Source organism: Podarcis melisellensis (assembly GCF_964234715.1).
Source record: "Podarcis melisellensis genome assembly, chromosome: 8".
NCBI lineage: Eukaryota > Metazoa > Chordata > Lepidosauria > Squamata > Lacertidae > Podarcis > Podarcis melisellensis.
Genome location: NC_138540.1, coordinates 58,955,177 through 58,983,153, shown reverse-complemented (window position 1 = coordinate 58,983,153; position 27,977 = coordinate 58,955,177). Strand labels below are relative to the sequence as shown.

The following is a 27,977-nucleotide window of genomic DNA, read 5'->3' as shown; positions in this document are numbered from 1 at the left end:
GGCCAAATCTTCTGGGTCCTGTAACTGACTGCTGTTCTCCGGGTGCACCAAAGATGTCTTGTCCCCCCGCTCCCTCCCCCCCCCCGCGGAAAACCTCTCTTTAGCGCTGAATCAGAGCAAACATCACTTGGGTCTCCCCACCCCCGCCCAGATTGCTCCCTTTGCTCCAATTCAGCGCTAAAGAGCAGGTTTTCTTGCGGAAAGCAGCGGGGCAAGTGGAAAATCGCTTGGACTTGTGCTTTCTAGCCATGAAACAAGCCCTGAGGATGGTAAACACCCTGCAGCCAGTAATAGGCCTGCTACTCCTCCTCTCTTGCTCACTTGACTTTTCCTTCTCTCAAAGCATGCAATAAAAAGCAAGGTTAGCTATTAACTCTAGAATACTTTATAAGCTTCATGTCTTTACTTTTATGATCAGGCTTCCTATTGGCCTTGGTGCCCCCACTATAGGCCTAGTTGCTCTGTTCATCTGATTCTGTGCTTATTCATCCCATGGTTTCTTGCACTTTATTATCGTCCTTTTTCTCTTCCAGATGCTTGGAATTCTATTCTAGAACACTCACAGGCTGCCCCTCACACTGTATGATTAAATCTCTGTTACATAAGAACATAAGATGAGCCTTCTGGATCTTTATGCCCCATCTAGTCCAGCATCCTCTTCTCAGTGACCAACCAGGTGCCTGGGGAAAACCAGCAAACAGGATTCGAGCACTGTCGCCTCCTGTAGCTTCCAGGAGCTGGTATTCAGAAGTATTGCTACCTCTAGCAGTGGAGGTAGAGCATAGCCATCATGGCTTGTAGCCATATTCACAGAGGAGAGGGTTTTTTGCAGAAATTTCATCACCCAGATCCAAACATCTATACATACTCTCCCCCCCCACACACACACACGGGAAAACCAACCAATTGCATAGAAAAATATTTTTATTTTAAATTAAATGTTAAAAAGTTATGCATAAAGAGTTTTGAGTATTTTCATCTACTGTGTAAGGAACTGTCCATGAGTGAGTCAGATTTCTTCAGACATGCTTCTCTGCCTGTCCTGGGGCAGTTGAAAAAGAGACTGGGCAGTTTACCTACTGCTCCCCACTGGGACATATTAAGAAGAGGACAACCTAGGCAGAGGCTGATGTAGTCCATGGCAGCAGGAAGGCACTAGGGGTTGGAGAAAGTTGGTGCAGCCTATGGCAAGCTATATGACTGCTTCTGAAGGGAGACTGAAAACGTTTGCCCACATTGCAAAGAAAACCAACTGCTTCCAAAACAGTTTAGCGCCATCCAATGAAAGCCGTCACTTGACCTGTAAGAACTCTTGGGTGGCTGAAGCATCTTAGCCCATTGGCTGGAGAAGCTATGGCTGCCAAGCCAAATTTCATGTGCCACAAGCCTGCCCAGTTAGCTATGCCCTGGCTTCAGAGGGTAAAAAATAAACTGAACCCATAGTTGATGTTTGTGGGCCAATATGGAGGGGGATGCAGGGGGGCATGGGGGCAGGAAAGAAAGGTGTGTTGATCACCTTTGGTTTCACTTGACAAACACCCACAGCACCATTGTCATAGTAACTGCTGCTGGACCATCCCAGTGAGCAAGGTGTCCTCAGCCACAGAGCAGCCACCTGAAGCAGGCAGCAGGAAAGTACAAATGGGTGGCGTCAGGCACTGCTAGTCACACATCAATATGGTTCTCTGGATGTGGCTGAGATGGGGAAGGCCACAGGTTGTGAGGCAGAGGGGTATCTCCCCCCGCCCCACCAAAAAAGGTACAGATTCAGCTAAGAGTTCAATAGTGATAAGCCAAGAGAGAAGCTGCAGCAGTGCAGCTTATTCAGTCCTTGGTAGAGATTGAGGAGGGAGTGTTGGGAGTATGTGAGGATGGGATGGCAGGGCCTGCCAGCTCTATAGCTCCACTTCCAACTGCGTGGCGCTTACTGTCCAGTGACCCAGTCTGCTTCAGCCACTCAATTTCTGCCTGCAAAGGAAGGAACAAACAAAAGTGAGCCATGCACAGTTCCCAAAATCCAAGCACAGGAACAGCAAGACATTGTGCAGCCTGTGGCAGCGGAGCAAAATGGCTATTCTTCCCCAAGTCACAGCTGGTCAAGTTTATTTCGACACCCAAGACAGAAAATCCCACAATTATCTCTTCCTGGATGTAAACCCCCCCCCCACCACACCTCCTCCAATAAATTAAACAACACTTTTCAGCCTTTCATGACCTCCAAAATCTGTGGTCTGAGGCAGCTGCCCCATTGTAACTATGGCAAGGGCGGCCCTGCTTGGCTTTGGCTATGTATCCCAACAGCAATTCTTTCTCCCTCCAAAGCCATTTCCTACCTGTAAGGCAGCCCGCTTGGTCTGCTCACGTCCCATCTCCACCTTCAGATCCTCCATGTCTTTCCTGCAAGAGGAAGGAGAGAGATGAATTTTGGAGGTGGCGGGGAAACAGGACCAGCTCTCATCCACCCCATTTTTGTGGGAGAATCCTTAAGAAATGTACAAACATTTGGTAGGCCAATCGGTGTTAAAGAAGGATAGAACATTTTTTATGTATGCTACAACAGCAGCAAGAATACTTATCGCAAAGTATTGGAAGACACAAGAATTACCCACCGTGGAAGAATGGCAGATGAAGGTTATACACTATATGGGACTGGCAGAAATGACCGGCAGAATCCGAGACCAGGGAAAAGAGACGGCAGAAGAAGATTGGAAGAAATTTAAGGACTATCTTAAGAAACATTGTAAGATTATTGAATGTTAGAACGATGTTGATTTAGAAATTAAGGGGTTTCTAGCTGTAATGATTATGTAATTAAGAAAAGAAAGATAAAAAATCAAACAGAAATTAGGGGAAGGATTTGCTGAATTGGCTTGATTAGAGATTGGAATACACAGAGGGGAGGTATGAGGAGGTCGGGAAAGTAAGTTATATGACTATAAGGGATTGAAATTATACTTGTTATTTGTTTTGTATGTATGTTTATCTTATTGTTATCTTTGTTCTCTTTTTTTCTTTCTTTTTGTTTCTATGTTATATCATTTCTTGAAAACTTTAATAAATATTCTTTAAAAAAAAAGAAAGAAAGAAATGTACAAACACACACTAACAAGTTAGCTACAGCCAGCCTTCCCCAGCCTGGTGTTGTGAACTACAGCTCCCATCAGCCCCAGCCGGGACAGCTGCATGATGCTAAGGTTGGTGGGAGTACAGTTGTGCAGGCTGGGGCTGATAGGAGTTGGAGATCAAGACAGCTGAAAAGCACCAGGAAGGCTTCTTTCAGGAAGGCCCTGAACAGATGAACAATGACACCACCAAGCCAAATGTATGACTTGTGACATTGCTTTATGCTTGTCCACTGTTGTGGGCAGGAGAGGCTTCTCCAGAGCTTCTGGGATCTCTGCCTGGAAGAGAAGAGGAACCTGCCCACCGCTGGCCCACCTCACCGATGCTGTGCACGCATCAGGTCCATCATGGTCTTCAGAGACCGGAGCTCTGCCTTGAGATCATCCAGAGATGCTGGCTGTTCCTCTGTTTGTGACGCCTCACAGGTTAGAGCTGTAGACTCTTCTCTGGTGTAACTGGACTGCTCCTTCAACTACCGGGGAGAGACAGGTACAGGACAGAGAGCGTTGGAAGGGGCTGATGCTTCAATTCCTCCATGGGCCAAGGATCCCAACCCCCATAGTAAAACAAAGGCAGGCGATGGAGGGTTAAGCCCACCAATCAGAGAATCTTAGAATTGTAGAATTGGAAGGGACCCCAAGGGTCAGCCAATCCACCCCCTGCAATGCAGGAATCTCAGCTAAAGAATCCCCAACAGATGGCCATCCAGCCTCTGTTTAAAAACCTCCAAGGAAGGAGAGGCCACCACCTTCTGAGGGAGTCTGTTCCACCGCTGAACAGCTCTTACTCTAAAAAAGTTCTTCCTAATGTTTTATCATAATTTTCTTTCTTATAATTTGAATCCATTGGTTTGGGTCCTCCCCTCTGGGTCCTCTCCTCTGGAGCAGCAGAAAACAAGCTTGCTCCATCCTCCATTTGACAGCCCTTCAGATACTTGAAGATGGCAGTCATGTCACCTTTCGGTCTTCTCTTTTCTGGGCTAAGATCCTGAAAATGGTACCCAGAAAGGAGGAGGAAACCATGGACCGCATGACTGTTCAAACCAGTTTAAGCCTATTGTGTTGCTACCTCATACAACTCACCAGTTCAGGGCCTTTAGCTTTCTCTGTGGAGCTCGAGGGCTGGGTTGATTCCATCTCGTCCTGCAACAGCCAATAAGAGAGAGAGATTTGGTGCCACCTATCATCAAGACTAGCCATGTTTTAATTTATATTTCACAAAATTTATACACGACTCAATTGTGAAAAACCTCAAAGTGGTTTATGAGCAGAATAAAACAATATAATTATCAGTTAAAACAATTAGAAGCAACTATGTAAAACACTAAAAAAAAAACAGCAATAAACTAAAAACAGATTGCAACACACACCAACATCCTGCACATCTGGATAGGGCTTCCTAAACAAAAAATGTTTTTAGCAGTTGCCAAAAAGAGTGCAGCGAAGGGACCTGTCTGACTTCAATAGGCAGGGGGTTCTAAAGTGTAGATGCAGCCACACTAAAAGTTTTTTTTACAAATGCAGAGCAGGCATCACATGGCACCTGTGACAGCACCAGTTATGCAGATCAAAACAGGCGTATATGGGGTAAGGCAATCTCACAGGTAAACGTGCCCCAAGCTGTTCAGGGCATTATATACCAATAACAACACCTTGAACATGGCCCGGTAGCAAATCAGTGACCAGTGCAAATCTCTGAGCACAGGTGCTGTATGCTGATGAGGTCTCACTCCTGACAGCAATCATGCTGCAGCATTCTGCACTAACTGCAGCTTCTGGATCAAGCATGAGGGAAGCTGCACATAGAGCACATGCTTTACTTCCTCTGCTCTGCAGCCACTGTTTAAAAAGGCACAAGATCCCATCCCTTTAACAGCTCTCTTCCTCCTTCCTTGAGAACAGTTGGCTGGGGGTGGGCAACAACTCACCAGTGAGCTGGTCATCAGCTGGCTGGGTGGTCTCTTCCCTGGCACTTTAGGGCGGCTGGCTGTTGGGTGGCTCAGTTTGGCACTGGGAACAAGGACGGCATCAAAAGTGTTGATCTCTGTAATGGAGAAAAGTGGTGCTATTGGGGAGCAAGCACAGCTACTGCAGAACCTCAGCCAGGGAGTGCAATACTGGCCAGAGGGAGATCCGTCATTCCCAAAGCAAGCCCAGGAAGACACGGCATGGACTGGGGTTTGCAATGCCCTGCCAGGCCCCAAGCTGCTTCTCCACGACTCTGGAGAAGAAGAGGAAAACAAGAGCTCCAGGGAGCCATTTTGTGGGAATGGTTTAATCATATACCAGCAAACTGAGGTTGTGCAATTAAGCTGAATTTGGGCTCTTTTGCAACACCCTCCCTCCTGCGCGCTCACTGTCCTGCCCATCACATGGATTTTTTGTTGGGGGGGAATAGTAAGAAAAATGATGGGGAAACACCCTAAGAAGTGTGGGATATGGGCAACATGGGGCGATGTCATATCACCACTGCACAAATTGATCAGAACGGATGCTCAGTTCAAAGTGAGGTTGTGCATCCTCAGTGATTTTTTTTGTCAAGATAAAGGCTCAAAACAGAAGTCATTAGCCCCTACAAAAGGGGAGGACACTGGACAGTGGGAGAAGGAATTAAAGGGCCGGCACCTACCTGCTATTTTCTCCTTGCATTTTCCTTTCCCCACAGGGGTTGCTGTGCTGGGAACTGGAATGCCTAAGGATCTGGATCATCATGTGCACACAGAGAGAGAGATACAGAGAGAAATCATGGGGAGAGTGTTTCCAGCTACCCACACCCTTGGCCTTTGGAAACCCTAGAAGAAACTGTTGCTGCAGAAGGACTGTGAGCCACGTTATGGGATTGGTGTTTCTAGGACCAAGGTGAAACTATAAAAGCTCTGTGGGTATTTTTGCTACCGGATTCTGGATGTTGTTTATGTAGTCTTGTTATATTTATAGTGCTGAAATGCTGTTATTTTCTACTGTGGTGTTTCACTATGTTATTATGAAATTGGTTTTTGGCTGTTTAATTTTGTAATGCATTCCTATTTTCTTTGTTGTAAGCCACTTTGAGTATGAATTTTGTGTGTGGAAAAGCGGCATATAAATAAATATGAATGAATGAATGACGAGTTGCTGACTACTAAAGCCACAGAAACAAAGCAGGTACACCCAGCAAATTCACCCCAGACCCAAGCCAGCTAATCGCATCTAATTGGTTAAAAGAAAGTGGAGGTGGATCAGGAGGGGGTGGAGGGATGAATCCAGATAACACACGAATTTATCACTTCCCTCCAACTATCACAAAATCTGTATCAGAATCCATAAGACACAGAGCTGTCTTACACCAGCCTTTGCCAACTTGGTACTGACTGAGGCCAATGGGAGTTGCAGTTGTAGCCCAAAGCATCTGGAAAACACTAGGTTGAGGATAGCTGTGTAGTGGAAATTATAGCATATGATTTGATAGGCAGCCTATATGCGAAGAGATGTAAAAACTGTGAAAGGATATTGTTGGGAGAAATTGCTTATTCAGGCTGTATTACGAATGTGTCAAGAGTGTTCGGCCTTGAGCTAGTCTGATAGAGAGTAGTAGGCACCCTCTTCTTCAGCTCTGATAATGCAGGCATGCCTCTCTTCTGAGACTGCGACTTAATTTCTGCACATATACAGAGTGAATGCTTCTATATACGCTTGTGGACTCCACTTTTCTGAGTTCCCTGGCAGCTGTTATTGCTTTGACCAATCAAAGTTGCCTCAACATTACAATGTTGTATTTAGTGAAGAAATCTACAACAGCGACCCGATCCATCTGATTGGCAGCACTCTCCAGGTCTGGGGCAGAGTGAGGCCTTTCCCTCAAGCATTACCTGTTCCTTTTGGCTGTTGGCACCTACCTGTTCCTGCTGTGCCAGAAAGCAAATAGCTAAGGATTTAAAAATTGCTCCCAGTCTTCCCTCCTACCAGCATTGTGAACCCCACTTAGGAGGGCATATCCCCCAAAGATCTAGGCCTGGCAGGGCACCAGAAGTGCCCTGTTCTAAACAGAGACATGCCAATGCTTGAGGTTGCCTGTAAACTCCACTGTCTGCTAAACCAGATGTCTTTCTTTCCAGCCTCAGGTGGTAAATTCTACCTGCCTCTTTCTTTCTTTTCTGGTTCTGGGACCATGTCCAATGACTCAAAATGAGATCATATCAAGTGCTGGCCGATCCCAGGAAAGAGGATGTGCACACACTCTTTCCAAGACTCATCATGTCTTACTTGTGGGGAAGGTTGGGGGCTGGTTTGGTCTTAGCCGGCACAGGAGGAGGGGGAGCTGCCTTCTTGACCGGAAGAGGAGTCAGCCTAGGGCTTTCCATTTTCTTTTGTTCCTTTGAGTCTGCAAGACATGAATGAATGACTTAGGACACACAGTTATTTCAATTTATCTCCTAAGGAAGCATTTCAATAATCTTTTGCTCATTATATCCTCAGCAGAACCATGCAAAGAAGGCCATGATGATTTTATTATTAATTTTAAAAATATTATTTCTGTTTGTATCCTGCTCTTTCTCCCAAAGGAGCCCAGGGTCCCCCTGGGTGGGGGGAGAGATCAGTACAGCATCATGCCTGAGCACAAGTCTTGCTTCAGCATCCTGCCGGCAAAAAAGAAGGCATGGAAAGGGCCTGTTCTAAAAGCAGAACAGGGAAGATGGAGTGCTGCATCCAATTCTACCTTAAATGTCAATAATCTACATCTGATACCTTTCCCCTCAGCAGCATGAATATTTATTTATACAGAGGGAAGGAAGACCCTTGACCTGTAGGCAGGATATGGTCCACAGCCAATTTTCCCACCTATCAGCTGTCCAGCAGAGAGCAGGTGAAAAGGGAAAGGGCTCTTGACATTTTGCAAAGTAAGCAATTGCAGCTCTTTCTGCTGCAAGATTGCCAAAGCAGAGGGGTAAATGCCTAGCAGAGAGGCAGAGCTGTGTTCCTTCCAAAGAGGCAAGAGATTGTCCATGCATTTTGCAATTGCACACATGCTATTTGGCGGGGGGTGGGGGGTGGGTTTGAATTGCACTTTGAAGTTGGAGGCTCTGAATAGCAGTAAGGATGTGAGGCAGCACTTGCAGTTCAGCTGTGCATTCAAGTTTGAATGGTTCTGCAGGGAACGGATCTCCGGAATGAATTAAGTACTTAACCCGAGGTACCACTATATCTTTAAACCAGACTTGGGCCAGACAACCCTGCGAAATGGGGGACTGCCCTCCGAAAGGGAACTCTTCTGCTCCACTTTGCAAGAAACATGATTGTTCTGCTCAGAACACAAGCAAGCACCAAACCACAACAGGAAGAGGAAGATATGCACACCTCTGTCTTTGTCTCGGCTGTTGCTGGGCAAAGCCAGGGCTGCACATGCTCCTCACAGGCACCCTGACCCTCTGCAAAAGGTCAGCCAGCAGCTGCCTCCTCACCTTTGTGGTCTCCAGGATGTTTCGTCTCCACCTTGCTACCTTGGAGGACCTTCTTTCCTGGCTTGGGAGCTTTTTCTATTTTTCAAAAAAAAAAGGGAAAGTACTGTAAGATAGGTGATATGAGAAGTGAGGAGGAAAAGAAGAACAAGGCCAGGGGAACCTCTGTCCTTCCAGATGAGCTGCCAACTCCCAGCAGCCAGCCTGGCCAAAGTTCAGGGGTGATGATATGAGTTGTGGCCAACAACATCTGGAGGGCCGCCAGATCCCCAACCAGGCATCCGGGAGGATGGGGAAAGAAGAAGGGATGGCTTCCTGGGTATTCTACACATTGACTGGCAGCAGTGCCTCTCTCCAGGTCAGGCAAGAGGCATTTCCAGCCCTCCCTGGAGATGTGACCATTGAACTTGGGACCTTCTCTACATTGTGCTCTGCCACAGAACTTTGATCCTTTCCCCGAGTGACTCCCCCTCGGCCCCTGCTTGCACCCAGACATTAAAATAAATAAATAAAGAGAGCCAGCGAGCCAATGGGCACTGATGGCAACCCCCTTGAGCTACAAAACCGCCTGCCTGAGCCAAGTGGGAGCTTGTGACTTACCGGAGTCCTTCCTCCGCTCTGGTACCTTGGCTTTTATCTGTAGAAGAGAGAAAAGAGCAGCTTGACGGGGAAGGAAGGCGCTGGTGATGAGTCACCCAAAAAGAAAGAGCAACCTCAGCAACTCAAGGCAGGCCAGGCTTGGGTTTCACTCCTGCACAAGTTCAGAGGCAGGAGAAGTCAAGGAGATCAGAGGCTCAGGGGAGGGAGAACAAGACAAAGGAACCTGCAGGACGGGAGTGAACCTTACAGTGCCCAGGCGGATGCTGAGCAAAGGCACATGGCAGGCAGCAGACTCTGCCAGCAACTGCATGTGGCAGCCTAGGCTGGTTGTCAAGACAGCCTTCCCCAACCTGGTGCCCGCCTATGCCAGCTGTGGCTGATGGGAGCTGTAGTCCAAATTGTCTGGAGGGCACCAGGGTAGGGAGAAGCTGGTTGGATGAGGAGGCTGTTGCAGTCCTCCTTTGTGGCCCTTCAGCCATTCCAAGCCTGTGAAAGTGCTTCAGTGTTGTGTGGAGCAGTCAGCATCTCCCCTCCACCCTGCCAATTCCTCCTGATGCAAGGGAGGGTCAGGGGCCACCCACTTCCTTACCTCAGGCTCCACCTGGGCCAGAGGCATGACAAAGTTGTCCGGGAAAAGCCCCCTCCGGCCACGGCACTCGCCTTCCCACCAGCCCATATCCGCCGTCTCCTGCAACAAGGAAGAGGAAACCAACAGTGAATTTAATCAAGAAGAATCATTCAGTTCAGTTGCACCAGTAATAGTTGTAATCTGTCCTTAGCCCACTGTTGTTTTCACCTTTTGAAATTCTTGAATCATTATTAATTCTTCTAATTGATAATCCTTTTTAAAAAATTATTTGTGTTTCTGATACAATCCCATATCAAGTAAGTGAACTGAAATAATGCAAAGGACACAAAAAAGAAAACTCTGAAATGGAAAAGAAATAACAATTTTAGGATATCGAAAAATAAACAGAAAGCCATAATGCATTCCTCCATTGACCTCCTCTCCTATCTCTTCCATGGTTCCTTTTGTCTCCTCTTTTTCTCATGTTTTCTTGGTTCACTCCGTCTATTGCAACTACTTATATACACAGTTTTTTCTTACACTGCTGAAAATCTAACCATCCTGCTAGGTTAATTGTTTGTTTGCAATACTTTTTCATATATTCAGTAAAAGATATCAGTCCTCCTTATATTTTTCATCATTTTGATTTCTAATTCTAGTGGTCATCCCTGCTAACTCCACGTATTCTAACACTTTAATATGCCATTTTTCTTTTGTTGGTACCTTATCTGGATTCCATTTTTGTGCTAGTAATACACGTGCAGCTGTTGTCGCATAGAGGAACAAGTCTTTCTCTTTTTTAGTCACTTCTGTTGTTATTAACCCTAGCAACAATGCTTCTGGGTTTTCAGAGAAGGTTTTTTTAGTTCATTATAGATCATTTCCCAGTAGTTTTTAATTATATTACACTTCCACCACATGTGGTAAAAGGATCTCTCTGCTGTCTTACATTTCCAGCAATTGCCCTTTGTTGATTTTGACATTTTTGCTAGTCTACATTTGGTGTCAGATGCCCCCAAGCAGCATCTTCGTAAAACTTTCTCTTACGTGTGTAGCATGCTGTAAACTTTATATTTACTTTCCATAACTGCTCCCGTAGTGCAAAATTGATATTGTGTCCCACGTCTAATTGATAATCCTATTGTTTCATCTTCCTTGCAAACCACCTTCATACTTCATCAGATTAATTCCATACTAGTACATTTTTTAAAGTCTGTGCTGCTTTCTGTACACAGGTGAGCAGAAACAAAAAATACACCTCTTCCACCTGCAAACCTCTCTCTCATATTATGACTCTACCGATTCAAACTTCCTCATGAAGTCTTCCCCTATCCGTCTTCCCAGCCAGGCTCTCAGGAGTTGTTCTAACTCAAGAGAAATAAAACGGCTACAGCTCTTATCTTCTGATCAGCAAACAAAAATAACAATCACATTTTCATTATGCAAGGCAAACGTTCTGCCCCTCTCACCCTCCTCCACCTGCTGCATGCTTTTGGAAGTCAAGGGCAAGAGCAAGATAAGGTGTTTTTTTCCTCCTAACACAGGTGTGTGTGGGGGATCCCTCACTGGATCACCCAGCAGGAGGTAGCACTACTTTTTCCGGTGCCTACTAAAAACTTTTTTTTGGTTTAGACAAGCCTACGCAGAAACATTAGGAAGTTGATGTGAGTCTTTTGTTATTTTAACCTTTCAAATATCTTAAATTATTGCTGTTAATCTCACTAAGGTCATGTTTGTGTGTGTTGTCTTTTTTGCAAACCACTTTGAGGATTCTCTCGCCCCCAATCAAGCGGTGTTTAAATTTCATTAAATCTGGTCATGCCCCCAAATTGCCAGTTTTGAGGAAGAGGTTCCAGGTATAGAATCAGTGGTCACTAACACCCCCTAGAACACCTACGAAATAGCTGTTGTTTGGGTATTTAAGATTTAGAACGGTTAACTGGAGGACAGAGAGGGTTGCTTCCAGATTGCCAGCTTCTTTCACCCACCCTTAAGTTTAGGTCTGCTCCTCAGTACCAGTTCCTGGGGAGCCCAAGTAGGGAGAGTAAGTGGCTCCCACACTCAGGGCCTGCTTGCTGGCTTCCCCAAAGGCATCTGGGGGGCCAACATGAGGATGGGGCTAGATGGGTCTCTGGTCTGATCCAGCAGCAAAGCAGCTCTTAAGAGCTGAATACACCGTGCCCTTTTAGCTCTGAGCAGAGATGGGGCCAGGGCTCTTTGTGGGTGGCCCTCATACCATCGGGGAAGTTACCCACCCCAACTTTCCCCAGGACTCCCACCTTGCTCAACAAAAGGACCAAATCGCCTTTCCGGAGGAGGAGCTCATCTTCATGCTCTGGTTCGTAATCAAACATGGCTCGGCAATAGACAGGAGCGTCACCTGCAGGTGGAGTTAAGCACAGGCACCCCTGGCTTTGGATTCAGATATTTCTCTTGCTCTGGTCTGAGTGCTCTGAAGGCAACCATTCCCAGCTGGGTACCCTTCCAGATGTTTTGGACCACAACTCCCATCAGCCCCAACCAACATGGCAGCTTTGAGCTACAACTCCCATGAGCTGGTTGGGGCTGAAAGGGGTTGTAGTCCAAAACATCTAGACAGCACTGAGTTAAAGAGGGCTGACTTGTCCACTGAAATTAAGCCCTCCACAGCATCCAGCAAGCCCCAAACACCCACAGCAGCTTTCCCAACAAAAGGGCATCAAGTTAATCTTCCCATACCCTATCCCTCCCCTCCAGATGTTTGCAGCCACCACTTCACTCTAGGCTCCCACCTGGGGCCTCGCACACCCTAATATAGCTTGGCCCCGTACGCCACATTTTTCCTCCCCTGCAACAACCCCATTCCAGACTCCAGTGCTCCCCCCCCCCGAACAAAGCGAGCTCTGAGGTAGCAGAAGTCTATCTTGGTCAAAACTCACTGGTCTGCAGAGCCTGGACTTTGGGACTCGCCTGCATCCGAGGAGGGGTAGGCTTCTCCAGGGTGTTCTCCACCTGGAGCAGGATCCAGGAAGCGACAGAAAGGGGTGTGGAAATAAGAAAGAAGGCTGTTGACACAAACACAAGCTCTGTGCAGCACCTGACCACTGCAGTTGCTTCCTCAACCTGTTGTCCAGCAGATGGTTTGAACTACAATTCCCATCAGCCCCAGCCAGCAAATGATGCCCTTCTCTCTAGTAGAGAACAGTAAACTTGACCCGGTGGTTGTTTTCTGTAGAGAAAACTGGCTTAAGAACTTACGATACTTGGGTCAAGGTAAAAGGTATTTCGTTGCTCCCCCCGCCCCCCCCCCCCAAAATAGAGACACTGATCCTTGGATTTAAACAGAGGGCACTGTCAAAGGGTGTTTCCAGATATGGACAATTCTGTAGCACTCAAGTCATTGCTGCTTTGCTTTAAATTGCAAGTAAAATAGCAAAACTGCTTCCAGACCTTTTTAATCCAGGAAACATTCTTTAGCAGGACAGAAAATGTTTCCCTTTTCCTCAGCCCCAAATGTGGGGACAGGACCGTTTTCATTGGGACCACAGTGTGTGTGTAGTGTTAAATATTTCCTTTCCCCATCTTGCTGCATCACTGATCATGATTGCTCCTTTAACAATGCAGGTGGGGTGGGAAGATAAACAGCTAAAAAGGCAATGCTATTTGAAGGGGTGATAGACAGAGAGATGACCATAGAAGAAGAAACGGTTAGAGCTTCCCCTTCAGCCCTTCGGATACCATTGGACTCTAGCTCCCATCAGCCCCAGCCAGCATGGCCAGCAGTCAACTGGGAATTGCTGTGCAGCAACAAATGGCAGGTCGCAAGTTAGCCACACCCTGGGCTGGAATAATATATGCAGGCTGTAGTTACCAAGAATGACTGTTGCACAGCCATGTGATGTGTTGTTCACACCTGGGGAAACAGCGTAGCTGTTTTCCAGTGTGCTTTTAAAAAAAAACATGCTCCGTGGGAAAACAACAACAGAAGCTGAGCAGGGAAAACACAAGAGGGAGATGTTTTGCTCATGGTGTCATGCAGATACTCCATAAAAAAATCAATGAACAAAGCACAGCTGTCCCACGGGAGATGCCCTTTGTAGAAGCAGCGCCAGAGAGCTGCAGGGGAAAGACAACTACTTATGCAGCCTCAAAAGAAGAAGAACAAAAACCAGGACACCGATTTGCATATGCTAATATTTAGAATGACTTTAATTTAAATAGAAATGCAACACATCTCACAATAACAGTAATAATAATAATAATAAAAATAAAAATAGCTGGTGTGAGTCTATTGGTAGTTTAACTTTTCGAAAGTCTTAAATTGTTAATTTTCCTCACTGGCACTTTTATTGTTTTAGCTTTTTTTGTAAACCACTTTGAGTTTTGTTTTTTGTTTTTTTACAATCAAGCAGTGTATAAATGTTATGGGGGGCGGCAGAAATCATCGTGCGGAAGGCTGGGACCTGGTGATCTATGGTCTGGTTGACATCCTGTGCTAAGACAAACCATAGTGCCTGGGGGTGGCAGCAAAAGGGAGCAAAGCAGCGGGCCTAGACCCATAAAGCCTAAGGTCTTGCTGAGCATGTTGTGTGATCCAGACAGTGTGCCAGCTCAGTCTTGCTGTGAAAGTGCTAACTGTCGATAGACAACATCCATACCCCCCTCCCCCATCCCTGGTTCAAACAGACCAGAGGATCTTTCAAATAGAGGACCCCTCAAAACACAGCCCTGTCCTCTGTGAAGGAGGGCACCTGAAGCCCTTCTGGTCTCAATGCCATGGAAGTACCTTCCTTCCGCTCACCTTCTCCGGCTCACTGAGGACGAAGGTCTCATTGGTCATTTTGGGGCGCTGCTTCCCTGCTCCGACTTTGGGCTCTGCAAAAACCATCTCTAAAAGTTGACAGTTGAGGGAGGAAGGGTGGGGTGAGGTTAGCACTTCCAGTCAGGCCCGGCCTCTCTAGCCCTTCTCCCTTCCTCTACAGACCTTAACCAGATCTTGAGCCTCCTAAAGATGTGAGGGGGGGAGTGCTTCCTGGATTGCACGGAAGCCCCAACCAAATGAGAGCACCCGCATTCAATTCATTTTATTCCCCCTCAGCTCTGCACCACTCCCAACATTTATGTCCCAGAGGCTGCAGAGGCACCGGTGCCCCTATCCCCACCCACCTCCACAACATGCCCACCCCAAGCCCTGTGCTTCCCCCACCTGAAGGCAAGCTGTTTAGCTCTTGTACAAAGTTGGATGGGAAGGCTCCCAACTTCCCGTTCTTCTTGCCCAACCACCAGCCGTCTTCAATCTGCAGAGGAAGAGGACAAAAAACAGCCGTTGTCATTCTGGAAGGGCCTCCGCCTTCCTGTTGCACAACCCACCACCGGCCCACAGAAGAGAAGTGGCAAAGAGTCAGGCAAAGAGTCCCAGGGTCCCTGTCCATATATCGGGTGCTCCCCTAACCACCTCCCACCTCCCTGGATGCACCTAGAGATTTGATGGAGACACAAGATGAAGGCTGCAATGCAGGCTCATGGTGCCCTCATGGTGCCCCAACGGGAAGGGAAGCTCCTGAGCATAGCTGTCAACTTACAGATTTGAAAATAAGGGACCAGCAGCCTTGAAAATAAGGGACCAGCAGCCAAAATAAGGGACCTGCAGCCTCACCTGTTCCAGGCACTCCAGTCTTCCTGTCCTCCTGCAGTCTGGTCAAACTCATGCTGGTAGCTCTGAGAACACTGTCCAACCAACTTTGTAACCAGAGGTTCAACTGAATAGAATCTGAATCACATGCACCACAAGGCCTATGCAGCCTCAACTTAAGATGGCTCCCTGGCCTGGCTTTGCACTGCAAAGTTTGCAGCAGCACGTGCAACAAAATGTCATCCAGCATTCACTACTCCCCTCAGCTTGCGTTAACTAGCCACACACAAGGCATGCAAGCTCCACCCCCCATCGTTCTTAGACTTCTTATTGGATGAGCAACACAGCCAAGCAAAACAGTTGGAGCCTCCCTACTCCCTGGCCAGCAGGGAGGGAGGGAGAGGAGCTGCTTCCTTTGAAATTTAAGGGACATTATTTAAGGGACATTTAAGGGACATCCATCAATAAGGGACAGCAGCGGGACATGGCGCTGGAATAAGGGACCGTCTCTTCAAATAAGGGACACTTGACAGCTATGCTCCTGAGCAGCACCTGAGTGCAACTGCAACACTTTCCCCACTTGCAGTTTGAGGGAGCCTCCCAAATTTCACAACTCTCATTTTTAGGGCATCATAATCTGGGGGTGGGGACTTGAGACACACAATTGCCAAATGAGTAAGTCTGCCTCCATAGCACCTTCACCAGATGAAGTGCCTTTCTATTTGGAGGCTGCTTTGGTGCATATGGTATAAGCTGGCACTTCATTGGGTAGGGGGACAAGGAAAGAAAAGGAGAAATCCAACTTGTAGCCTACTATTATTCCCCTTCAGTTTGATACACTTTTGATTAAGGCCAGTGGGATCAGAAGAAGGTGGCCTGTGATAATAGCAGACAGCAGAAGATCTCTCCCAGGCAGAAACCAAATATTATAAATGGGTTGTTAGCAACCAATATATATTTTTTAATAATTAGACAGGAAATGACATATTTGTCTTAAACTGGGGGTGGAGGGAGAATACAGGCCAACCTTTTGATGGCATTGGTGCCCTGTGGATGCTGCAAAAACATCCACCCCAAAAACCCTGGCATGAATGAGAAGCAGGGCTTCCGCAAGGAATTTTCAGCTGGAAGCACCCTAAGCCCCCAACAGCATTTCCCCATCCTTCTACCACATACTTGCTCCCCTACCTCACCTCCTCCAAGATCTGCACCACTTCTCCGGGACACAACTCCAGCTCATCGTCCTTTGCTGGGGTGTAAGAGAAGGTGACCCGGCACCAGCGCTCCTTCGCAGCTGGCAGCTTGTTCACAGCGTGGACTACAGAAAGGATAAATGTGGAAGGCAGGAAGCAATAAGACAAAGCGAACAGAGAACATGACCGCACAGCCAAATTCCAGATGGGCACCAGAGGGGGATTCTTCTTTTCCCATGAATTTAACTTGCCTTGGAGTGGCAGGACAGTAATATAAAACAGGTGCTTGCATTATACTGATTTTGACACCTACTAAAAGCTTTATTTAAGCAAGCCTACCCAGACATAGTGTATATTGTGCATATTTGCTCTTAAACACTGCTGGATTTTATATAATGTTTATTATTTCTACTTCTTTTTAAAGCCCATTGATCTTATTTTCTTATGATTATTTTATACTATTTTAGGTCAAGTGCTGAGAGATTATTATTGTTTTCTGGTTAAGCCAGAGATTTCCAAACTATGTTGGGACACAGTGTGTTGGCTCCCTGCGTTCCTCCTGGGACTGGAAAGGGACGCTAGTTTAACCTCCGGTCTGCTAGTAAAACTGAATTACTGTGTCGCGAAATGATGCATGTCTAAAAAGTGTGTCACCAACATGAAATGTTTGGAAAGCTGTAGGTTAAGCCATCAATAAATCTTGTAAAAGACATATGTAGGTTTAAAGAGTCAGAATGCGTTCTTGGGAGCAGGTGGTCTCTTAATATCACGATCAGATCATTGGCAAGAAAGTTTTCCATGAAAATTGTAAATCCAGATTAAATGGGGGTGAGTGATAAACTGTATCTGTGATGTCAACAACATAGCCTGGTTACATTGCCAAAAACCTGTGTGCCTGAGCAAGGACAATCTCACAAATGCATCCCATCTGGAAGCACTCTAGGAACAAAGAATGCAGAAAAGAAGTTCGATAAATTTTGACAGATCCCTTTGCTCTCACAGCCCAGTAGGATTAATCCAGAGCAGCCTTCCACAACCTGTTGGCCTCTGGCCGTTTTGGACTGCGACTCCCATCATCTGTCCTGCTGAAACACCTGGAGGGCATCAGTTTGGGGAAAGCTGATTTAAATGAAGCAAGCCAAGAGCTGAACTTGCCACTGGCCTGTCATGGCCATGCCCCAGGCTTCAGGCCCCAATTGGCACTGATCCCTGCAGCAGTCCATCCTTTTATAGTCAGGTCACATACATGGTTTCAGATGCACATGTTAAATCTGAATATATACCATCCTTTTCTGCAAAAAACAGTGCTCGTTCCAAAATCGATGTGTTGCGCATCAGTGCAGCAAAAGCAAACCCAAATTCAAACTGCATGTGCTTAAAATGTTTGTTTTTTTCTGTTTTAAAAAATCAAGGATGGCAAACAATTGTGCCATTTGTTCCAACATCTCAGGAATGTAGAAGCTTTTGAAAAGCAAGGAATGAAAGGCGGGCAGGCAGGAGGGAGAGAAGAGGACTCTCAAGTATGTGCTTCATCACTGAAGTGTGACATACAGCCTTCTCAGCCGTGTAGCGAGAACTTCTGTGCTGTTCAAGATGGTCATCATAGCTTTCATACCCATGCTCCTTTCAAGACCATACAGCAAAAAACTGAATTTTTGATGACCTCTGTCCTATGCAGCCATTTTGGCTTCAGTACCAAACCATTTTCCACTCTCCCCAACACCAACACCTTTGCTTACTCAAAAGTTTGCTCACTACTTTGAGGCATTTTGGTTGCACATACTAAAGGGAGTGCAGTTGTGTGTCCCCCCCCCTTTCAAAATAATAGCGGCAGTTTAACATTGGTTTAACCAATAAAACCTATGTTTAGCTTATTTGGTGAAATTCCACCCAAGAGCAGCTGATTATTGGACGTGCAGAAGATTAGCATATAGCAGTCCAGGAAATAACATTCTCACAGCTGAGAAATAAGGTGGCAGCACTTTGGCCATGCTCCACAGAGCCACAGGTTCAAACTCTGAACTGCCTTAGCTGCAGCACTGATGGAAAGGGACCCATACCGCTTTGAGAAAATGCCAAGCCCCACAGGTACCGTGCCACATAAACAGAACCTCCAAAAGGCCACAAATGCCACCTTACACTTGCCTACTCCCCACCAGCACTCAATTAAATAGAACTTTGCTGTTTTTATAAAAAAGAGGGGAAAGTCATGGGGAAAAGTTTTTATGTTCCTTTTAAAGATAGTCCCTCCCCAGTTGTCCTTAGCACTGGCCTAAAGTACCCCCCCCCCAAAAAAAAATACACTCACCACTGCGGATGGATCGGGGGTATCGCTGGGTGCCATCAGCTCGGAGGCTCACTGGGATTTCCTGAGGCAAGGGGAAGAAAAAGGTGCCCATGACTACGAACAAAGAAAAGGTCAGACAGCAGGAGGAGAGAGCAGCTTGGAGGGGTGGGAGGGGACGGTGTCCCTCCAGCATCTTGTTTCTTACACAGAGCCAGGACTCAAAACAACCAGCTTAAGGTTGCCAAGTCTGCTGATGACACTAAATTGTTCAGGGTGGCTAAAACAAAAATGGATCACAAAGAATCTCTCCAAACAGAGCAAATGGGCAATAAAATGGCATATGCAATTCAATGTCAACAAATTATGTAATGCATGTCACTTTATATGTGGACAGGGCTTCTGTGCCCAGACTGCACTCCTGTCTCCCTCCAACCATTCCCAACAGCTTGTTGGCTGTCAGAGAATGCATAGAGTTAGAAGGGATCCCAAAGGTCATCTAGTCCAACCCCCTGCCAAGCAGGTATTGTAGCTAATGGTGACGTTAAATCACCACATCCAGTTGGCACAAAGCTGACAGTTTGAGACTTCCTGTTGTAGTCATGTTTTCATGCTTCCTCTCCAATTGATTCAAGCACATAATTTAGAAAGAGGATCTAAACACACAACTTGCTATTCACAGGTTATACAACGTAAGTCAAAGGGACAGGGGGGTGGAAGTTTCTGGAAAACAGAAAACTCTATTAATTGAGGAATCCCCTTTTACATGTGTGTTGAGGTAAGGAACAGACATGCCATAAAACATATATAAACAGTACAAAAAACCGACAGCAACATAGGAAACTGCCTTCTATCAAGTCAGAACACTTGCCCATCCAGCTCAGCACTGTCTGCACAGACTGGCAGCAGCGGCTGGCAGGAGTCTCTCCTAGCCCTCCCTGGAGGAGAAGCCACTGGCAACTGAGCCTAAGACGTTCTATTTGCATTAGAGTGTCTGTCTTGCAAGCAGAACATCTCCCTTCCAACTGACAAGAGGTTTAAAAACAGTGCAAAATGAACACCTCTGCATCCAGCTGGGAAAGCTTATGGGGGCCAAATTCCCTTCAGTGCAGCTATCAGGTCCCTCTCATCTCTCAGCTGGGATGCTGTTCCACGGGACAGAGGCAGCCACCCTGCTCTGTGCCACTGTGGAGCAGTGGTATCTGATGTTTGGGGGCCTTTAAGGAAGACCCACCTCTCCCATAGAACACAGTGACTTCCTGGGTAGTGAAGGGACCAGGTGGCCCCTCAAGGAACCTGGCCCTTAACTGTGAAGGGCCTTCAGTACTAGCCGCAAATTCACTAGAGGTGAAGCAAAATTGGGAAGAAAAGCCAGGAGTCTCCTGCTTCTCTTCCCTGCTCTCAAGAGACAAAGCAAACGAGCATCACCACTGGAATGGCTGGCTGGCCTGCTCCACTGAACAGGTGGGAATGCAGCCTGCAAAGGAACTGCCCCCTGGAAAAGAGAAACATCCAGAAACTCAAAAATCGGAAGAGGCCTCTCCCCCTTTACCTGGCGGAAAAGATAAGGGCTCTGGGTCAAAACAGCCATCCTGGAGAGGACGCTGGGGAAAGCAGGCACCTACCTCAGGTATATAGGGGCGGCGAGTGGGCGTGGCTTCAAGTGCTTCAACACACACCTTGACACCTGTCTATACTACAAAGCAGAATGGAACGACCCTTCTGTCTCCTCCCCCCTCAAGGAACCTTGGGAATTGTAGTTCCACGTGGCAGCAAACCTGTAGTCCCACAGAACCCTCAGCACCTCCATAAACCACAATTCCCAGAGTTCTTTGGAGATGGGCTATAATGCATGCTTTTTAAAAACAACAAAATTAAGGCAAATACTTTCCTGATGGGTCTTTATACGGCCTTCTGAAGATGCTGAATTTAACATGGGTTCAAATCCCACGTCTTCATCCATGAACTTAACTGAGCACATTCAGGTAAGTCCCTGCCTTTGGGCCTCAGTTTGTCATTTGTAAAATGGGCCTGCCTCAGGGGGCTGTTGGGAGGACAAGTGGTTGTTTGAAAAGCTCTTTTACCCTAGAATTAGGGCAATTATTCGCAGGTATTGAAGTCAAAAGCCGATGCCTGCTTTCATGTGTTTTTCTTCTTCTCATGCCTCCTCGCACCCTGCCTGCAAGGCTTGTTTATTGGGTTCCATTCCAGCAAAGAAACACACAGAGCTAAGAGCTGATAACCTCGCCTGGCAATTTGCCCATGGAACTGTGGGAAACCTGCCACTGCAGAAACAACTAGCCCCTGTTTTTCAGAAAGGGAAGGGGTCCCCTTTATCAGAAGTGGGGGAAACTCCTGATAAAGTGGGAAAGGCCCTGAGAACAATTGGAGCAACAAGCAGACGGGACTTGGTGAAAGGGGAAGGAGTGTCACTTTTATGGCATGTGAGGCAAAGGTGCTCCTTGCCAGGGTGTGGGTGTGTGTATGTGCCTGCTTTTCACTGGTGCTTTATCTTATTTCACAGAATAATGGGTGCGGACTGGGGCATCCCATTCACCCTTCTGCTACAAAGGACTCTACCCGATTGTGGCAGGACAGGACCTTCTGTCTGCCAGGAGCGATGCACCTTTGCCTGGCAACCTACAAGGAACTGGAGCTTTTTCAAGGAAATCAGTAACTGGAATAGCAGGTGCAGACCCCCCCCCCAAAGAGCTGTCTATGTTCAGCAATGGGGGGGGGCAGGGGGACAGTGCAAGTGGCCTTAACCCTGTGCTGACATTCTGTATGTTCAGAGATGTGCAGTTGGGGGAAGATGTTGAGGTCACCTAGGCCTGCATTCAAAGTGGGCCTCCATTGTGGCCCACATGCAGTACAATCCATTGTGCATAAGACTCTGAACATGCATTCTGTTCAGGGCTGGCTTTGTCATAGGGTAGAGGGAGGCACCTGCCTTGAGTGGCAGATCCTGCAGGACAGGAGAGCAGCAATAGTCAACCTCTTCCCTGGCATGCTGTCTTGTTGCTGGCTGCTTGTGATGGTTGACCCTCTTGCCTGCTTGAATTTCTCCCATGCATTACCATTGGCATCATTCCCGGTAAAGGAGGCAGTTCTGATCATGTGATGCAATGCCACCCAGGCAGCTTGGGGGAGTGAGCAGTGGTGAGATGCTGGAGGGCAGAACTGTGTTCACCATGCAGCCTGGCCTGCACACATTATCTGAAATAGCCGATTGCCCTCAGGCGCGATGGAAAAGTCTGATTCTTTTTAAAAGGGGGATTTGTTTGCACTGCTAGGAAAACAGAGCCTGTTGATCCACTTTAATTATGCAAACCTAAAGTAAGTGCATGCGTGCTTGCTGATTGATTGATTGATTGATTGATTGTATTGCATTTATATCCCACCTTTTCCTCTAAGGAGCTCAAGGAGTACATAGCTCTCTCCCTCCTCATTTAATCCCCACAACAACCCTGTGAGGTAGGTTAGGCTGAGAAACTTCAACTGGCCCTGGATCACCCAGTGAGCTTCATGACAAAGAGGGGATTTGAACCCTGGTCACCCAGGTCTTAGTCCAATAATCTAACCACGATGCCACACTGGCTTGAATGCCTCCTACAAAAGAGCTGCACCCTTTACCCCTTGGGCACCTGATGGCCAAAGCCCTGCTATTTATCTTGTAACACAGCCTAGTAAAGAACCAGCCACTGATCCCACTAGCTATTTGGACAAGGGTGTTCTGTTTGGCTCTGCACATGTCTGGCTCAGATGTGGGGCAATCTGTGCAGTGACACACAACATGTGCATTGAGTCAGGGGCCTTCCACAGCTGCCCATTTCCACACAGCCTTCTCCTTTGCAGCCAGCCCAGCTGTCTTGTTTGAGCAGCCGCAAGGCCAGGCAAACATTGGCAGGAGGCAGGTGACAGACATGGGTGTGCTGCAGCCCTTACAAGGTGAAACTGGGGGAACAAAGCACATCTTACCCAGCTCCATGCAGCTTCCCTTTAAACAAATTGTGTCAGGGGTGCAAATTAGGTCGGGAAATAATTTGCATTATTTGGCCATGAACTCCAGCAGGAGGCAAATACCCAGTTTGTCATTTTGCAGGAATAGAACAAAGCTGAATAGGGAGGAAAAGTCTGGAGGACCAGGCCTTGGGTGGAAAGGAAAAAGGGGCTCCTACACCTTTAATTGTTATTATAGAAGAGGGCAGCTTGTCATGCCTCTTCTACATGACTATTCACCCAGACACTTTATTCGTTTTTTTACATTTATATCCGCCCCACCCCCCATTCCTCCTTCATGGAACTCAAGGTGGCATATGTTTGGTTCCACACAGTTTTCAGTCTGGGAACTGACCAGAACCAGACCTGCGTAGCTTCAGGAAGGTCATGGCGTTGTATGCCTTGAGGTTGTTCCTTGGGACACTGTTGCTAGAGAACTGCTTCACTGCTATAATGCCCAGTGCCAGAAGGGCTCGGTTTGGGTTTGAAAAGCATTTCCTCTGACCTCTCCCAAATTCCAAATAAATTTATTTGAAAATGGAGACACTCTGTCTCTCTCTCTCTGTGGTGTTCTTGCACCTTTAATAGTTGTAAAGAAGAGGAAATCTGTCATGCAAGTCACACCTGCCAAAAAAGATGCAGGAGGTGCCTGTCTGCTTTTGCATCTGGCCGCCAGAGAGCTGGTCCAGCCATTGGGCAGAGTGAGGCAGGCACCTAAGTGGCAGGTGCTGAGGGTCGGGCGACAGACACATCCGTGTGTGTGTGTGTGTGCTCGCTCTGTAGGAGCTCAGGGGTAAGAGGTATATGGCACATGTCACATGCTCAGAGGCACTCTTTTCCAGTGAGGGAATCTCATGTTCATTGCTGGATAATGGCACTGGGCACAGGTCCTGGGGCATTTAAAGGTAAAGGGACCCCTGACAGTTAGGTCCATTCGCCAACAACTCTGGGGTTGCAGCACTCATCTCACTTTACTGGCCGAGGAAGCTGGCGTACAGCTTCCGGGTCATGTGGCCAGCATGACTAAGCCGCTTCTGGTGAACCAGAGCAGCACGTGGAAACACTGTTTACCTTCCCGCCAGAGCGATACCTATTTATCTACTTGAATTGCATGCTTTCGAACTGCTAGGTTGGCTGGAGCAGGGACTGAGCAATGGGAGCTCACCCCGTTGCGGGGATTCAAATTGCCGACCTTCTGATCGGCAAGCCCTAGGCTCTGTGGTTAAACCCACAGCGCCACCCACGTCCCTTTCATGCATTTAGGCCATGGCAAATCCCAGTTTCTGTGCTGAGAGGTCGCTCAGTAATCATACCTGATTGTTGCTCCCTAATAGAAAGCTGCTTTGTTCTAAGTCAGACTATAGGTCCATCTACCTCAGTACTGTCTACACTGAATGGCATTCGTTTCAAGCAGTGGATGTTCCCAGCCCTATTTGAAGATTCCAGAGACTGAACCTGGGACCTTTTGCATCAAGGCCAATGTCCTACCCACTGAGCCAATGGCCCTTCTGAGACAGGTGTGACAGGCATGTTTGCAAACACGCAAGTTTGTCTCCACTTGTTCCTCATGCTTCTCAAGAACACACTTAACACACCCTAGACACACACTTACCTGGGACTAAGTTACTTCCAAGGAGACATGCCTAGGCCTGGAGTGGGAAGGGGTGTAAATGCTCACCTGCACAAACTGGCGAGGGAAGAGCCCCACCCGGCCCTCCAGCTCCCCTTGCAGCCATCCCTCTTCAGGGCCTGGTTGCACCTTCTGGATGATGTCGCCAGCAGTGATCTTCAGCTCATCACCCAGTTGCCCGTCGAAGTCTACCAAGACCAAGACCTCTGAAGGAGGAGGAGGAGGAGAGAGAAGCAGGAAGAAGGTTTTCCCCAAAACATCAGCAACCTCATTCAGCAATGGGCACTCCCAGATGACCTTTCTGTAGAGCATTCATTCCGACTGGCCCTCGGGGAGGTTAGGCAACATTGCAGCTATGCACACACTGAACCGTTAAAGGACGTTTCCCTCTCAAAGAATTCTGAGCACTGTAGTTTAATAAGGGTTGCTGGGAATTGTAATTCTATGAGGGTTAAACATCAGAGCCCCGGGTCCTTTGAGGGAAAGAATGTGCTTTAAAAGTCTAGTGTGTACACAGCCTGCACCAAAGAGTCATTAGTCTACACCTTCCAGTGCATTTACACATCACCTTCCTTATTGCAAAAGTCTGATCTTTTGAGAGAAGCAGCATCACTGCACAAAACCTCCCAATCAGCTGCAGTTGTGCAACCTAAATTTGCAGGTGCTTGGTGATTAAATCCCAACCAAAAATAGTAATATTCTGCAGAGGCTGACTTTGGCAATATGGCGCCCTGAGCGAGGACAAACTTTGGTGCCTCACCCAAATAATATTTCACACTTCTTATTTTCACAATAATTCGAGGGTTTTTGGTTTTTTTTATAATTTGAGTTTGTTGAAGCACCCTCCCACCTCTTGCCTTCCATTCTCTGCATGCTCTCAAGCACACTATTTTGCACCCCCTCGGCTCAGCATCCTGTGCAGGGGAACTGATTGCACCACCTTAAATCTGGCACTGCAGTCTAAGGCCACATTCACACCGTACACTGTACGATTGGAATTGTAGAGTTGGAAGCGTCTCCAAGGGTCATCCAGTCCAACCCCCTGCAATGCAGGAATCTAAACTAAAGCATCCATGACAGATGTCCATCCAGCCTCTGCTCAAAAGCCTCCACAGAGGGAGATCCACAATCTCCACTATGATACCACTTTAAAAACTTCATGGCTTCCTTGAAAGAATCCTGGGAGCTGTAGCTTGTTATGGGTGTTTGAGACCCATATCTCTCTCACAGAGTTACAATTCCCAGAGTTCCCTGGGAAGGGGGGTTGATTGTTTAATAATGCCTGGAATTGTAGCTCTGCACTCAACACCCATAACAGACCACAGCACCCAGAGTTCTTTGGAGGGAGCCATGACTGTTTAAGGTGGTACCATATTGCTTTAAATGCATGGTGCAAATGTGGCCTAATGTTGGATACAAACCATGAAGTGGGAGTTGAATGGCAGTGCAATGTAAAAAAAAAAAGCGGTCCGTTATAATTAGAGCTTAAGTGTATGTTAAACAGGGATAACTGTTATAATTGGTGATAATTTAATATTGCTGAGATTATTGTATAAGCACCTGGAATGAGGCAGGAAACCATTCACACAAAGCAGTTATGGATGGCAACAGCCAGCTGGGGCTGATGGGACCTGTGGCCCAAAATATCTGAAGGCCACCAAGTTGGCCTAACCTTTTCCAAACAGGTGACTGGTATTTACTTCCCTTGTCCCAGAAGCAGATTCTTCACAGGGCTGTGAGGCTGGGGCTCCTTCCATAAAGCAGCAATGGCCAGCCAGTGACCAGTGCATCAACTTCCAGCTGGTCCCCAAACCAACCTTAAGTGGACCCCAGGAACCAGATGGTACATCCTAAGTTCTTTCTCCTGGGGGTGCTGTAAGGCAGGACAGAGAGCAGCCTTCACCAAATCCACAAGCCCTACTCTCTGGGGGCTTATCCACATTAACTTTTTGCCCCATTTTTTCTAGGCACAGGTCCATGCTTAAAAGCTCCTTGCCCAAGCATGGTTTCTTCATTTTTGACCTGGACTTTCCCCCACAATAACCTGCTCTTTAAGGCACAATCAGATCAAACATCATTTTTGGTTTTCCACATATTGCTGTTTGCTCCAACTGAGCTTTAAAGAGCGGGTTTTTGTGGGCAAAGCAAAAAAGGGGGGTGTTTGGACATGGAGCTTTAAAGTGCAGACTGTGTCTAGAAAGAGCGGAGGAAAGGTAAGTGGATAAGCTCCAACTCCTCCCAATGGTAGCCGAATCTCACACAGTACTCTGCTAAAACCAGAAGCCTGGATGAGGAAAAAGGGGCTGGCCAGACCCTCTCTGCCTCTCCCTGTCAAATTCAAGCACTGAACATACACTGAAGGCCAAGCCAAGCCCTGTAGCCAGGCAAAAGTTCAGAGGGAGACCTGGCTGCGCCAGGGGGGTCCTGGATGGAGGCAGAGAGCCCCAGTGATGCTCTGACAGAGACTGCGGTCAAGGGGAACCATCAGTAAAAGTGGGGCAGGGACCCTTTTATTAATTATGCCTTAGTAACAGTTACATCAGTAACAATTAGGCCTGAGGGTGCAGGGATTCTCATGTTTCCCTGGTATGCCAAGCATGCAGGCACACAAAGAACCCTCCCCCAGCAAGTTCAGTTTCATCACTTCAGTGGAGAAGGTGGGGCCCCCAATGGGGTGGAATCGGAGGTAAGCTCCACTGAAGTGGGCCTGGCAGTGGGCACCCTGTGCCCACACTGTGTTTGCTCTGGAACAGACTGTGTAATCCTCAGACACTCAAAATGCTAAAAAAAAAATACAGTGGTACCTCGCAAGACGAAATTAATTCGTTCCGCAAATCTTTTCGTCTTGCACGGTTTTTCGTCTTGCGAAGCACGGTCAGTCACAACTGCACCTCTTCAAGCGGTTTTAAGAAAAAAGGAAACAAACTTGCAAGACGTTTTCGTCTTGCAAAGCAAGCCCATAGGGAAAATCGTCTTGCGAAGCAACTCAAAAAACGAAAAACCTTTTCATCTTGCGCGTTTTTCGTCTTGCGAGGCATTCGTCTTGCGAGGTACCACTGTAATCTAAATCCTCCCCCCCCGCAGCCACAACAACACCACCACATATACATTATAGCCGTTCCCCTTTGACTCACATTAAACTCATCTTACAAAAATAATGCCCTTTAATCATTGACCTGCCAGAGCATGAAGCAGTGAGCCAATTCAATGTTATGTATCAATTGTAGCGTTCACAGGAAATGTGATCCTACAGAACTGTATGCCATCACACAGCCGTGTAAGACGTGGCGGCCGGCGCAGCTGGCAGCACCTGTGAGATTTGTCATCTGGAAAACCCAGGCAATAAAGAAATCATTCCAGCTCCAGCCCCATTCCCTGTAGGTGGCCCCTGAAACCTACCCATGGCAGCTCCTTCCTCACTTTCCGGCTGCCTCCCTCAGCATAGATCCAGCCAGCTGTGCCTTCCTGGGAAAAGTGGGAGAAGGAAGCCAGGCACTCCCTTTTTGAAGCTGGGAGGGAAGGCCGGTCAGGACAA

The 27,977-nt window shown here is 47.3% G+C and overlaps 1 protein-coding gene and 1 long non-coding RNA gene across 3 annotated transcripts; one reads left to right on the top strand and one right to left on the bottom strand.

Annotated features, from left to right (window-relative positions):
• The first annotated feature begins 184 nt into the window (after window positions 1-184).
• On the top strand, window positions 185-952 carry LOC309376504. The gene is made up of 2 exons (XR_014171224.1): window positions 185-269; window positions 534-952. It is a non-coding gene; the product is annotated as an uncharacterized lncRNA (long non-coding RNA).
• LOC309376474 (CD2-associated protein-like) lies at window positions 907-27,976 on the bottom strand. Of its 2 annotated transcripts, none has more exons than XM_081922870.1 (18): window positions 27,842-27,976; window positions 24,491-24,648; window positions 18,838-18,898; window positions 16,530-16,654; window positions 14,911-15,001; window positions 14,506-14,594; window positions 12,644-12,716; window positions 12,005-12,105; window positions 9,747-9,845; window positions 9,158-9,194; window positions 8,561-8,635; window positions 7,365-7,482; window positions 5,752-5,822; window positions 5,051-5,166; window positions 4,206-4,265; window positions 3,444-3,595; window positions 2,334-2,397; window positions 907-1,968 (listed from the first exon to the last, which is right to left on the bottom strand). In XM_081922870.1, the coding sequence occupies exons 1-18, from the start codon at window positions 27,843-27,845 to the stop codon at window positions 1,825-1,827; spliced, it is 1,638 nt and encodes a 545-aa protein (XP_081778996.1). In that variant the 5' UTR covers window positions 27,846-27,976; the 3' UTR covers window positions 907-1,824. The 2 variants fall into 2 exon arrangements, 1 of the variants encoding a protein (XP_081778996.1); XR_014171205.1 differs by having other exon boundaries at window positions 1,922-1,968; window positions 3,439-3,595.
• Window position 27,977: the final 1 nt, after the last annotated feature.

What these genes read in the sequence shown, in the direction of transcription:
- LOC309376474 (XM_081922870.1), bottom strand. An exon ending in TGGTGCAGATCTTGGAGGAG is followed by an intron (nt 15,002 to 16,529) that starts GTGAGGTAGGGG and finishes CTTCCTCTGCAG; the next exon opens with ATTGAAGACGGCTGGTGGTT. An exon ending in AGCTGATGACCAGCTCACTG is followed by an intron (nt 4,266 to 5,050) that starts GTGAGTTGTTGC and finishes TGGCTGTTGCAG; the next exon opens with GACGAGATGGAATCAACCCA.